The following is a 14,228-nucleotide window of genomic DNA, read 5'->3' on the forward strand; positions in this document are numbered from 1 at the left end:
ACATAAAATTATTTTCATTGCTGCTTCATAAGTGTAATTTTGCTACTGTCATGAATCAGAATGTAAATATTGGATATGCAGGATATCTGAACCCTGTGAAAAGGTTATTTGACCCCAAAGGGCTGCAACCCACATGTTGAGAATCGCTGTTTTAGGGTTTAAGAAAAGAGGTGGATCCTTCCTTTCCTGGGGATTTGGCAAAGGCAGTGGGACCATTTCTCTCAGTTCAGTACTGCAGCAGCCTCCCCTTTTCTGGTTCTGCTGCCCAGGCTCTGGGACTCGAGATGCATAGGTGCTTTCAAATTGGGGGTCTGTCTTTGTATGTATCAAAACTTGAAATTGGAAATATGTGAATAAAATATTTTTCAGACAGATTATTTAGCTCTACCTTACCGCCTTATAAACAGTCTCAAAAGGTTAATTGACATGCGAGGATGGTTCTGGAATTTTCTAGGGATCTGAGGACCTCGTGTTCAGCGGCACCTCATTGAACCAAGCCTTGCGTATTCTTCCTTCCCTCTAGGTACTCACCAACACCCTGAGAGTGGTCGAGGGCGGTCAGTGCACCGTCAGCACAGAGAACATCTTGGTTTCTGATGTGGACACCCCACTGGACGACATCTGCCTCTCTCTTCGGGAGATGCCTCTCCACGGCAGGGTAGAGCTGAATGGGTTTCCCCTTAACCCAAGAGGCACATTTTCATGGAAGGACCTCCATACCTTAAAAGTTAGGTTAGAGAATTTTGTGGTTTTTGTTTTTTTTTCTTTCTATGCAGTGGCTCTCTATCCAGACCAATTGTGAAGCGCAGTGCTGAGAAAGAAACCTGCCCAACCCTTTCCAAACAATACGCCACTTCGTATTGTTAATGCTCAATTGAAAATTAGAGAAGTAGAAAAGAATAATTTTCTTCCAGACATTTTCTTTCTCTCTGGCTTACTATAGCAAAGGGAATGAGTTTATGAATATTTGTGCAACAAAAATTAATTACCAAGAGTTGTCATTTTTGCCACAACGGCACATATCACAAACCCAACAAAGACCAAAATAATCTGTGCAGCTAATTGAAGTTGTCTCTTAGAAAAGGCAGTTTCATAGCCTTGGAAACGCAGGGGTAGAACATCATTGATCAGCCCGATGTGGTAGCCTACGCCTCTAATCCCAATGCTCAGGATGCTGAGCCAGGGGGATTGGGAGTTCAAGGCCAGCCTGGTAAGCACAGAGGGCGGGAGGAATGGGGTGGTGATGGCCAGCTTTGTCCACCCACGTTTTAAGTATAAGCTTTTATTTCATTCTATGGGGCACAGGTTTGCAGGTAAACAAGTAGGGCCTGCTGGTGGGTAGGCCGTGGTTCTGGACTCAGGTCTCTGAGAGCAACGGGTGGAGAAATCCTCACAGCAGCTCCCATTGGAGATCTTCCCTTTCTCTACTAATATAGTCGTAAGAAGCCTTTTCACAAAATCAAGTGAGACATCTCTGGAGAACATTGCAAGCAGCTTAAAAGTAAATTCAGGCAGACAGGCAGACTAATTTTCCACTTACCAAATCTGACAAATGGAGACCTCACCCTTTGTTTAGTGAAGTGTGGTAGGAGGTGTTTGTTGTCAGATGCTTAGTTTTGAGCCAGAAAGGTCACTAGGGATAGAAAACTGCATACAAGGTCACTCAAACCTTTACAGCCCAGTTAGATCAGACTTAGAATCTTTTCTGGCCCCTTTCTGTATTCACCTGTTCCCAGTAGAGTTTCCTGTTTTGGCCAGGCATGGTGGTGCAGGCCTTTAATCCTTGCACTAGAGAGGCAGAGGCAGGTGGATGTCTGAGAGTTTGAGGCCAGCCTGATCTACAAAGCGAGTTCTAGAACTACCAAGGCTGTTACACAGAGAAACCCTGTCTCAAAAAAAAACCACACACACAAAGAAGATTTTTCTGTTAAGTTTCTAGCTTGAATTTTGAAATCTTAGCTTCTATCTACGTGTTAAGACTTTCATGTAGGCAGTGCTGGGATGGATGGTGGACAGAAAAAAGTAGAAATATTTCCTGGAATTCTGTGCATTGTCACCTTTCTAGAGAACTGCAGTTAAGTTATTTTTTTTATTTAAGTTATTAAGTTTTGAGTTTAACCCGAGTCATCAAGACTGGCGAGGTACATCATTCTGTTCTCACGCAGAACTAAGCATGAAGATGCTGACACATTTGCGAGTGTTTTCAGGAGCTGGGTCTCAAGGATCTGCTTGACTCCACTGCCAGGCTTTACATGGGTGCATTCCCAGATACCCTTAGCTGTTTTTGGGATTGCAGCATTGTGAAATATCAGCACACTGCAACTCATAATTATTTTTGGTGGAAACAGTAAGAGGCATGGGAAGACAGAGTATAGAAGGCAGTGTGTTTGAGAGACAGGGGAGTATAAACCTCCCTGTCATGGGGACGGAATCCATTAACACCCTAGTGGTGACCCATCTTGAATAAAATATGGTCCTTTTTGGCCATGTAACAATATCATAAAGGTTCAATATACTATACTGTTTTGTTGAAACTTTTGTTTTTGATTCCTAGGGGTATAATTCCATTTGTTAGTATGAACAAATTATTGGTGTGATTTTTTTTAAAGACTCAGTTAAATTCAAGAGCTACTTAGAATTAACTGACCATCACTGTCACATACAAAATATGTGAAAGGGGGCTGGAGAGATGACTCAGCAGTTAAGAGCACTGACTGTTCTTCCAGAGGTTCTGAGTCCAGTTCCCAGCAACCACATGATGGCTCACTACCATCTATAATGAGATCTGGTGCCCTCTTCTGGGGTGTAGGTATGCATGCAGGCAGAATACTGTACATAATAAAGACATAAAGTTAACAACAACAACAAAAGTATGTGAAAGACCTAAAATTAAACAATTTCTTTTTTAAACAATTGGCTGAGAATGAAGAGGAAGCTAGGGCCAAGGTTAGAACAGCAACAACCAAAAAGATCTTTTAAAACTTGGGGAGATGTGTAGATGAAACATGGAATATGGTGGAGGGGGCCATACCTAGCTCATAGATCAAGTCTTTCAAGAGGAGTGGAAGAGCTCAGAGCACAGAAGGGGGGTGGAGGCCCAGGGATCATGGGGTCCTTGGGGTGTTCTGCTTCATCTTGGGGTCACTCTGGCTCCAGTCAGCCATGTTCTGCTGTTGCATAGCTACCAGGCCAAGGACTTCCCACTGTTACAGAGGCCATTGGAGGACTGCTTTCTGAAATCTAGTCTCAAGATTATTTTTAATTACTTGTGTGTGTTTTCATGAACATACGCACATACACACGCACATATGTGGATCTATGTTCATGTGAACGCAGACACTTATGGAGGTCAGAGACAACAGAGACCCTGGAGCTGGAGTTATAAGTGGCTGTGAGCTGCCTAAGATGGGTGTTGGGAGCTGACCTGAGGTTTTGTGTAAGCACAGACCAGGGTTTTAACTTTAAGCTGTTTCTCCTGCTTCCAAAGGGTTGATTGTGTTTGTTTTGGTTTGGTTTTGTTTGGGGGAAAAAATGATCAATGCACACACAATTTTTTCCCAGGTAGAGAAAGTTTACATTCAGGGATAATGAGTGGTTGCATATCTTCTCATTTATAGTTATACTGCTTCTTTTCTTGTTTGCTTATTTCAGTAATTACTGATTTACCGAAGTCATGGCCAAGGGGATGGAGGAGCGTAGCATGACTGTTAAAAACCCAGAGACAGATATTGGGGTTCAGCCTGAAGGTCGGAAAAGAAAAACAGCCAGTCACTGGCTCTTAACTCTACCTCAGTCTGAAATGGCGATCCTGCCTCCAGGGATCTCAGAATGAGACTGTATCTGAGAGCTGTCTCCTCCCTTTTTATAGAACTCTCTAGGGCTGAGATTAATGGCGTGCACCACTACTGCCCGGTTTCTATGGCAAACTAGTGTTGCTAGAGGTGTGTGCCACCACTGCCTGGTGTGTAAGGCTGACCAGGGGCTGTTTTAGTCTCTAATCTTCAGGCAAGCCTTGTTTATTAAAATACAAGTGAAATGTCACTACAGAGGAGCGCTTGTGCCATGCAACTTAGTTTACACCCATGTGTTTTTAAAAGATTGGCTTCCGTACCATCCCTGTAGGTATCGCCATGACGGAACTGAGGTTTTCCAGGATGAGATATTCTTGGAGGTCACAGATGGCACAAACTCAGCAGAATTTGTCCTACACGTTGAGGTAGGTAGAAAGTTTCCTCCCTGAGTCATTTGAATGTGAAGCCTCTATTCTGGGAACTTCTCGGGGTCCCAGAACAACGTAAGCTACACAGACTGCAAAGCAGAGGGTTGCCAGCTGTGTCTGTGAGTGTCTCTAGTTAGGCGGTAGAGACAAAGACTCTACTGAAACAGACTTGCTCATTCCATCTCCCCACCCCACGCCAGTTTATCTGAAGCTAGAATTAGTCTAAGCTTGAATACAGATACCCAATTTAAAACGTAGTTTATTCTGTGATATAAACTATGTCTAATATTTTTGAACTATGACACACAAGCTCTATTAGCAGCTGGGAAGACTGTCCAGAACCTCTGGGGTTCTCTTTCCTTAAGGACAAAGCCATGCATGTGGGGCTCCATTAGGAATGTCTATACCACAACCCTGAAGTCATTTCCCCTCTTCCTTTGACAAAGTCTACTCACAAAGTTGGCGCATGTTCAAGGGACTTCTGAGAACTTGGGTGTTTCTCTGATGTGAGTGACCGGGTCCATGAGCATCAGCGGATGGTTTGCAAGTGTTTGTAGTTGCTAAGAGAGAAGTTTATCATGTTCCCCGAAGGGCCCTGAGTGTTCTCATCCTGCTCACTTCCATCTCTTCCTGTTTGAGAATGGGCTAGATTTCACTGACATAAGATGCTATGTGTCTGGAAGATATTTTATAGCCGGTCATTAATAGAGTGTTAATATCTATAGGTTGTTTTTAAAAACAGACAAGGAAGGAATTATCTTTCTTTCACATGCTTGGGCTCCTGAAGAGTCTGCAGCTGGTTCCAAGCTATGAACTTGGGGGTGTAATGTGAGGCGTTCTTCCTCATTTTGTGGCCCTGCTCCTCCCTGGCTGGTATTGATCGCCTGCTCTGCCAGGTTCTATACTGTCTCTCCTTTTCCTCCTTACTCCTCACAAACACCTGTGATGGCTCTGTGAATGGCTGGAGACCATTTCAGCTTCAAGAAATAATGTTTTCTTTATGGAAAACTTTTATATACAAAAAAAGATTTTCTGAGTTACTTTTTCATTTTTTTTTTTTTTGAGGAAAGAGCCTACACCTATCTGTTCTATATGACCATTTTATTATGCCTGGCAATAAGCAGCACATCTTAGCAAAAGAAACTATTTTTTTAAATTTTTTGTTACTTTTTAAATTAAAGGACATAATTTTTAAAAGCCAGACAAAACAATTTTTGGACAATCTTTGTGATTTTTTTTCCCTCACAATGACTTTTCACAGTTACCATCCATGTGAACAAATTAATAAAATTTCATAGGGTCAAGCAAGAAAGAGAAGTCTTTAACAGATTCACATAGAAGATATGGACAAAGATAATTATTTTTCTTCATAGGCAAAGGGGAGATCAGACAATAACATTTTTACACGTTTCATAACTAAATTAGAGCATCTACCCACGCATCCCGGTATCCATTATAGGAAGGCATCAGCATCGTTCTTTTATATTTGTCTACGGCCTTTGAATGCCTAGGAACCATGTAAAGTTACATTCATTCATTTATTCATCCAGCAAATGTTTAGTTAGCACCTTCTGTAATACATGTGGGGACTTAGACAGATGCTTGTTGAACAATTATGGATAAGATAAACAAGGTTCCTGTTCTTAAAATTACAGACCACAGAGAATGACAGCCACTAACTGGATAATCACAAAGATAATTGATTAATATACATATATATATATATTACATATATATGTTTTATGAACAGAAGTGTAAATAATTGCAGCTTCTCAATTATTCTGAGTGATCAGGAATTCTCCCTTGGAAAACACTCATGGGGTCTGAGGCAGAGATCAGTTGTACAAAGAGATTGAGTCAGCATGTACTGGGCAGGCTCAAGGGGGAGACGGAGGCCATGAGAGATGGCAAGGAGTGTGTGCTTGGGTGAAAAAAGAGAGGGGTGGTGAAGGCCCCCGTGGCAGGTGACACCAGAGACTCTTAGGAGAATCATGGGGGGAGCAGAGGCGACACTGAAGGACCCTGCAGACCGGCAATTGAAACTGATGCTTACTAAGATCACTATGGCCAAGTATGTAAAAGGTTGTGTAGGGCTGAAAGGGTACATGGGCTCACAAGCTAGTACCAAACAAACAAACAGTCTAACAAGCAGCCTAACAAACAGCCACAAAGTTAAATCAACCAACCAACCAACAAGCCAACCAATCAAATAACAAACAAAACCCTGTGACTCAAGCCATTTGACATGCTGTTGTTTCCTGTGGACCCGTGGAAACTTTGTGGATAGCCAGAAGCTGAAGGTGGCAGAAATCTTTGAATCACCTGGTAATTTGAAATAAAAATACCTTGGATGTCATGGATATACATGCACCCAACCACTGGGCCCTGAATTCTTGCCGAATGTGTGTGTATTAATAAAAGAGGCTGTGTGTTAAAGCGAGGGATGCTTTGTATTGCATGTCTGCTTTGTCTTCTGAGAATAGTGAGCACTCTGAGTTCCCAGCTATAGCCACAGACTCCCTTCCTGCCTAAATGATCTCTCATGTGGAGCATTCCTCCACCAATTGAGACTCTGGCTGTTTTGGCCAAATTTCACGGCTATTGTTCCATGTGTCCAGAAGATGAAAAATGCCTGTTACCGTGACTGTGAGCTGTGCTTTACCAGCTGGGACGTTTGTCACTTCTTCTTTTCCTCAAAGCTGTGCTCTTGTTTTTCCTGCTTAGGTATTCCCTGTGAACGATGAGCCACCTGTTCTGAAGGCCGACCTCATCCCTGTGATGCATTGTTCAGAGGGTGGAGAAGCGACTATCACCCCTGACTACATTTTTGCTACTGATGCAGACAGCGACGACTTGAAACTGTTGTTTCTGATTGCCCGACAACCTCAGCATGGGGTGGTGAGAAAGGCTGGAATCCGCGTGGACAGCTTCTCTCAGGGAGATGTCATCTCAGGGGCTGTGACGTACAAACACACAGGTCAGTGACAACCTGGTGTGGGGAAGGCATTCGAAGGCGTCTGATCTCCATCCTTTGCCATGGGCTCCCACAGCATTGCAATCTTAATGCTTGTTTCCACTAAAGATAAAGCAGCCTGCAGCCTGCACCCCAATTTGGAAGCATGGTCGCCATGGACAGAGGTCCTCTGGCCTGAGTGTGATGTGGAGAAAGAACACCGTCACTTTCTCCACTGTTCAAATGGCCCCCCTCCAAATCCCTCTCACCCAAACCTGTCTTTTTTTTAGTTAACTTTTTTTTTACCTACAGATTTATAAATCACAATGAAAATACCAAAGCAGGTCACCTAAAGCAAAGACATCATCACTTTAAAAAGTCTCCTGACCACCAGCCAGCTTCCCAGAAGGAACTGGTGTCCTTTCTAAGTTCCCTAGAAGCAAGTCGATGTCTTGCACTCTGTGATTTGCTCGTAGCGTGTGACAGAACAGAGTGCAGGTTTGTAAGGACCAGGTTTCCACTGATGTTACCTTGATATATCATTACTCAGTTGACATTTCTTCCCTCCATGTGACACGTTCAGCGGGAGAAAGTAGTAACTCAGCATCTGACATTCACAAGGCGCAGCACTGAGCCCATGGGCCACAGTGGAGTGTGGTCCCCGCTGCTGAAGCACTGTTATCTAAGTGTGCAGATAAATCCTTTCACGTGGAAGGATGACCGTGACTGACTGGCACTTCATACTGTCCTTCTTTGCATATCTTCTTTCCTGCCAAGTTTGATATAAGCTAGAGTTATTTGGGAAGAGGGATTCTCAATTGAGAAAATACCTCCATAAGAATAAACTATAGGCAAGCCTGTGAGGCATTTTCTTACAGATAGATGCGGGCAGTGCCATCTCTGGGCTGGTGGTCCTGAGTTCTATAAGAAGGTAGACTGAGTAAGCCATAGGGAGCAAGGCAGTCAACAGCAGCCCTCCATGGCCTCTGCACCAGCTCCTGGTTCCAGATTCCTGCCCTGTTTGAGGTCCTGTCCTCACAGCTTTTAATGGTGGACTATTTATGGGCGTGTGTTAGAAATAAACCCTTGCTTCCTCAAGGTGCATTTGGTCACAGTGATTTCATCACAGCAGCAGAAATCCTCAGTCATTGACTTAAGTCCAAGTTAGTAGCATTTGCTCAGAAGCAGCATCATGCATTTCCTCTTGCTTGAGTTAGTCACGCACTATCACAGTTTCGTGTTAACACACCATAGGTTTCTTTAGACTGAAAACACCGTGGAGGCATGGAGGAAGTAAGGGGCTTTGGAAAGGCTAGCTGAGCGGGACACTGTAGGACTTATTTTTGTGTCGCTATGAAAAAAATACCTGACAGAGGAAATGGATGGGAAGGACGACATTTTGTGCATTGATTTCTGAGAGTTTTCGACCACACACAGCCATGTAGCATGACGGAGAATCTCAGTTGAGGCAGAGACGTGCGGCAGAGTCCCTTCACACGGTGACAGCCCAAGATGCAAAGAACAAGACTGAAATTAGGGGCTGGGCTACCACCTTCAGAAAGCCCACCTTTGGCATCTATTTCTCCAGCTAGTTCCCATCTCGTCAGGCTCCACTGACTCCCAAATCCTGCCACTCATTGGGAAACATGCCTCGCAGGTTTCAGAATTTGGGTGCATACCTCTGTGATCTCTTAACTCATGAATTATGTGTGCCAGTAAAACCAGCGCCATATGGACAAAGCCAAGGGTCACTGCCATCTTAAGAAGTAACCTGGCTGTCCTGGAACATGGTGTATCGCTGCTTGGGAGGCCAGCCTCCAGCAGCACAGGGTTCAAAGGGAATCTACAGCCGGCTCGTACTATGACTTTTTTTATCTGAGGGGGTTGAGGAAAAATGACATTCCCACTCACTCTTGGTGGTTTTCTTCTTTATTCTCTATTCTTCTGTATTCTTCCTACTGTATACTTTTTTTCCCTAAAGCTTATATACCCAACAAAGTTTTTCAGATAATTTAAGAATCACAATGTGATTACATTCTATTTTTCAAGTCAATGACTATAATGAATATAAGTAACAACATGTTTTTCACCTCCCTTACATGATTAAACATTTTACACATTACAGGTGAAAAACAAATTGTCCCAAGAATCCACATACATTTGTTATAGATTAACCATGAAGGAAGCAAGATAGTCTTCTCAGTTGGGTCTTTTACTGGCAGGCTGCATTTTGCAATTACAAAGAAAGGGCCAGTTACTTCATTCCTTATCTTGAAAGGCAGTAAGGAATGTTAAAGGAATCACAAACCTAAACTTCTATATATGAAAAATAAGAAGAATCAGTCAGCTCTCCTTTAAATCTTTAGGTACATGTCTGTAACATGGAGGGCCAGCTTGTTGGGTTTCTGTCCTGCCTGGTACCCCACAGCCAGCAAGTCCCAAAGAAAATCACACAGAGGACTCCATAAGATTATAAACTGATTGGCCCATTAGCTCAGGCTACTTATTAGCTCTTATAACTTATGTTAGCCCATTATTTTATCTATGTTAGCCACATGGCTCAGTACCTTTCTCAGCAGGGCAGCTTACATCTTGCCTCTCCAGTGGTCTGGGCAGAACTGCGGAGGGAGCTTCCTGCTTCCCGGAATACTCCTCTTCTCTTTGCTCCACCTCTCCTTCCTGTTTGGTTTTCCCACCTATATTTCCTGCCTGGCCAATCAGCATTTATTTAAAACATGATTGACAGAATACAGACAATTCTCCCGCACCACATATCCACCCATTAACAATTTTTTATGTCAAGAGATTAATGGAAGAAATCGGTATAAGGAATTAATCATCACCTTTGGTCATCAACCAATCCAAACAAGAAAAGTGTCAGTTAGTAATAATTGGGCTGCTTTGTTCTTGTTCCCTCACCTTAAAGTGTTCTTAACTCAACTATGTGTGTTCCTAAAACTTTAGATTATCCTTCTTGGGTTTTTTACCTCAAAGATGTTGAAAACATCTTAGTCTAACTTCATGTTATTTTCAAAGCGTTGTTTCAGCTGTTATGCACCCCAAAACCTGTGAACACACCTCCCAACACTAAGGTTAAAAGAATTTAAGCAAGCTGGGCTACTGGGACTCAGTTGTTATTGTTGTTGTTGTTTTAAATTATTAACCTAAGCCACAGTCTAAATGGGTTCTCAATAGAAACTCATATTCTAGCTGTGTGACACGTCCTTGTTTATATTTTTTATCATCAAAACTTGATGTAAACTAACATTATTATCAATTAGACAGTACAGCTTAGGAAAAAGTCATCTTCATAATAATCCGCAGGCAAGAATGCCCAGTATACGGAAATGTCTCCATGTTAAACACTACATTACAGGCAGTGGGGATCTCCCCACACCCATTCACACCATGCCAGATACCAGAGAAATATGGCAGCAGCAAGCATGTAAAGACACAGCAGAAGCAAAAGACATTCCAGGGGCTGTGGTCTCCTCAGGGAGTCACCTATTGGTGGGCTGACACCTTGAACTTCAGTTGCCTCCTACCGCTCTTCTGACTTGGCCACTAGCAATGAGGAAAGCAGCCTGAGTGTCTGGGGGGAAGAGTCTTGGAAACCATCTTCCTAGACCATCCTGCTCAAGCATAGCACTCCCATGGTTCGCTATTTCAAACAAGCTTGCGGCTTTATGCTCTGAAACAACCCATCCATGAGATCTTGTTGCTTCCTGAAACACAGCGTCCTCTAGCCCCTTCCTGACTTCCTCATCAAAGTATGCCACTGCTTTTAAACAACTGCAGCCCCTTACCCACACACCTTTACTTCACAGCTTACATACAGCACGTTCTTCTCCTTGACAAATGGCACATCTCGCCTCTTTTCCCTCTTCATTTTCCACCTAATTCTCACGGTAAATCTGAGTAAAATCAGCTGGTAGGAATCATGCCACAGCTTGAATGCTATGTTGTCTTAAAAACTTCTTCCACTGTTGATATTTGTCCAATTCCTTCTGAATCCAGCCCCACTCAGATTTTAAGGACATAGTAAACATAGACAGATTTGTGCCCCAGGCTGGCTCCAGGTTTGTGTACTCCCCTCTGCTTTGGAGATCACCAATAGTCTTACGGGGAAGGGACTCAAAGGCCAATGGTTATTGTTTATTGAATAATTACAACATCTCTAGCAGGCTTATGAAGCACAGATAAATTATAGTAAGATGAGTCATGTTCTCTTACACTGCCTTCTGAATTCTAAAAAGCAGATTTACAAACATCTAGATCTCTTTTAGTGTGATGGCCGTGTAAGGAACTATTAATAATAAGACTTAGAAGGACACGGGGGTAAATGATTTCGCATACATTTTTTTAGTTACATTATATTAGAAGGAATGATAGACTCAAAGGATGTTTTGAATGCTTCATTTCATGAGAACGTTCACTCCTTTACTCCACTGGTATCATTTAGCACTGCTTGAATTGATACCAAGAATCCTGGCATTAAAGACGGAATGTCTCTGTGACTTACCTGTTTCAAGCCTTTCTTCAGGGTTTTGATTAATTTTATCACCTGTACTGATTAGTTTTCATTATCAACTTGACACAGCTGAGAATCAGGTGGGGAAAGAGTCTCCATGAGGAAGTGTCTATACTGGGCTGGCCTGCAGGCATGTCTGTGGGAATTGTTCACCCTTGGAGGTAGGAGTTAAGTTCCTATTGCTGAAGACACCGTGTACTTCAGACACAGAGGTCTGTGAACTTAAACTCACCCAAATGCTTCCTCTCAGAGGACTGCTTTCATGGTACCTGAAGGTGCTATGCAAGCTTCTAAAGAGGGGAAGTAATCCATAGCCATGACCCCTGTAAACTAGAGCAGTGGCCAGCATGACCTGACAACCCCTAGGGTGTTGTAGTGGCATGCGTACCTTGGCAGTAACCAACGGCTCTCTAACTAGATTAAGACCCTGTCAACAAGAGGGAAATCATGCCTGGTACTGGAGACCTAGCCACCTGCTTACGGCTAGTGAAGTCACGGGTCTTGGAGGAGAACCCACAACTGCACTAAAACAACACAACCCCTAACAACAATCCAAACATTTGTCCGGATGCCCACAGCTAAGGGTAGTCCTCGCCCCTCAACTGAGGAGACTTCTCTTGATAACAGATGGAGGCAATTGTAGAAAACTATGGCCAAACAAAACGCAAAGCTGTAGACCCCGGCCCGAGCCAATACCTCTACAGCACAGCTCCCGTACCTGAAGCTCAGGAATCATTGTGGGAAGGGGGCTGAAAGATGATAGCAGCCAGAAGAACAGAGGGGCTATGAGAAATGTTAGAGAAGTGACACCTGTGAAGTCTCAGCCACATGGCTGCCTAAACTTGACCTGAACAAGGATCATACCAGCCGACATGCTAACTTGGAAGGGAGAAAGCTGGACAAAGTATTACAGACAACAAAGGGATGCCGAGTGGGAGACATGGTCTTCCCCTGGGAAGAGCACACCAATTGGTTATCCAATACCAAATAGTCAGCTCTGAAAACATATGCATACAAGTAATGCTATACAGTCTGAGCAGATTGTACATATTTAGGAACACATACACACACACGAACAATTAATGAGAAAAGAAGTGAATTTGAAATAGAGCCAGGAGGGGCACATGGGAGGGTTAGGATCAAGGGAAGGGAAGGAGAAATTATGTAATTGTTTTATAACCATGCAAGTATCATATCCCTTTTACCCTCTTCCACAGACTATCCTTCTCTCAGCCTTTCCCCCAACTCCTATCCCAGCACACTTCTCTGGATTTTTCCCCCCTTCTCTAGCTCCATATTGTACTCCATCAAAACTGCTTTCTGGATCTGGCTTGTTTCGCTTTACATAATGCTCTTGAATTTTACCCAGGTTGCTGTAACTGGTGTAGCGTAAACATATCACCTGTTCTCTGTCACCCAGCGAAGGGTACTGGAGCAGCCCCACATTCTCTCCCTCATGACTAATGCTGCAGTAAACATGGGAGGTGTCACGTATCTTTTGGTGTAGAAATTTTATCTCTTTTGGGAATCCAGTAAAGAGTGGGATTGTTGGGTCATATGTCATTCTAATTTTTTTGAGGAATTTGCATAGCGTTCCCCATAAAACTCTAATTACTTTACACTCCCTCTAGCAATGTTTGTGTTTCTCTGCATTTGTTAGTTGTCTTTTTTGTGATGAATGCTCAGCTGAGTAAGGTAACTCACTGTGGTTTTTGACTAACGTTTTTCTGATAACTAGTAAAATTGCACACTTTCTGACGGGATTTGGTTGAATCTCTCCAACACTTTGGGTAGTGGTAACATGGCATATATCTCCTGTTTTTTATGTCCTTATCATTTCTTTCACTGGTTGTTGTGAACTTCTGCATTTTGTTTTATTTTTAAGTATTTTGAGTGTGATCGCTTTCTTAATTTTCTTCTCACTGTGTTCACTATTTGTTTGTCTATGTTCACATAGTGGGTAGCACACAGTAGGTTCTTTGACATTCAGCATATTTAAAAAGTGCCTTTTGCCGGAGCAGAATGTCTGCTTTTGCTCTGCTGGAATGCCCAGGGAGCTAATTATTTCATTGTGGGATTGGGTAGATGTTTATCAAATGAGTAACTAATGGATAAATGTTCTAAGTCAGCTTACTTCTTGTCATCACTTTGAAAAGTTGAGATCTCTTTTTTTTATTCCTGCCAAAGTTGAAGGATAGTGCTTCCTTTATTGAAAACTATGTTAATTATTTTTTTTCAAAATCTAATATAGTGCATTTTAAGCATATTTATTTCTCCTTCCCACCTCTTCCCAGATCCACTCCTACCTTTCTGCCTACCCATCACTATTTATCTATATCTGCATATATATATATCTTTTTATGTATGTATCTATAAATCTATCTATCTGTCTGTCTGTCTATCATCTATCAATCATATATATATATATATCTACCTACCCATCTATACCCATCAAATCAATTTGTGCTCTCTAAATACCCCTGGGTGTGGCACCTCCCCTGGACCCTCTTCAACCAGACGTCACA

The 14,228-nt window shown here is 42.7% G+C and overlaps 1 protein-coding gene across 1 annotated transcript in view; it reads left to right on the forward strand.

Moving 5' to 3' along the window:
* The window catches only part of Frem1 (FRAS1 related extracellular matrix 1), a 148,883-nt gene that overhangs the window by 60,058 nt on the left and 74,597 nt on the right, over window positions 1-14,228 (forward strand). The window contains exons 14-16 of the mRNA XM_048452996.3: window positions 524-732; window positions 4,123-4,216; window positions 6,944-7,196. Coding sequence (XP_048308953.3) covers window positions 524-732; window positions 4,123-4,216; window positions 6,944-7,196 — 556 coding nt within the window. The remainder of the gene's footprint in view (window positions 1-523; window positions 733-4,122; window positions 4,217-6,943; window positions 7,197-14,228) is intronic.

The sequence above is a fragment of the Myodes glareolus genome, chromosome 3, assembly GCF_982192425.1.
Source record: "Myodes glareolus chromosome 3, mMyoGla1.1, whole genome shotgun sequence".
NCBI classification, from domain to species: domain Eukaryota; kingdom Metazoa; phylum Chordata; class Mammalia; order Rodentia; family Cricetidae; genus Myodes; species Myodes glareolus.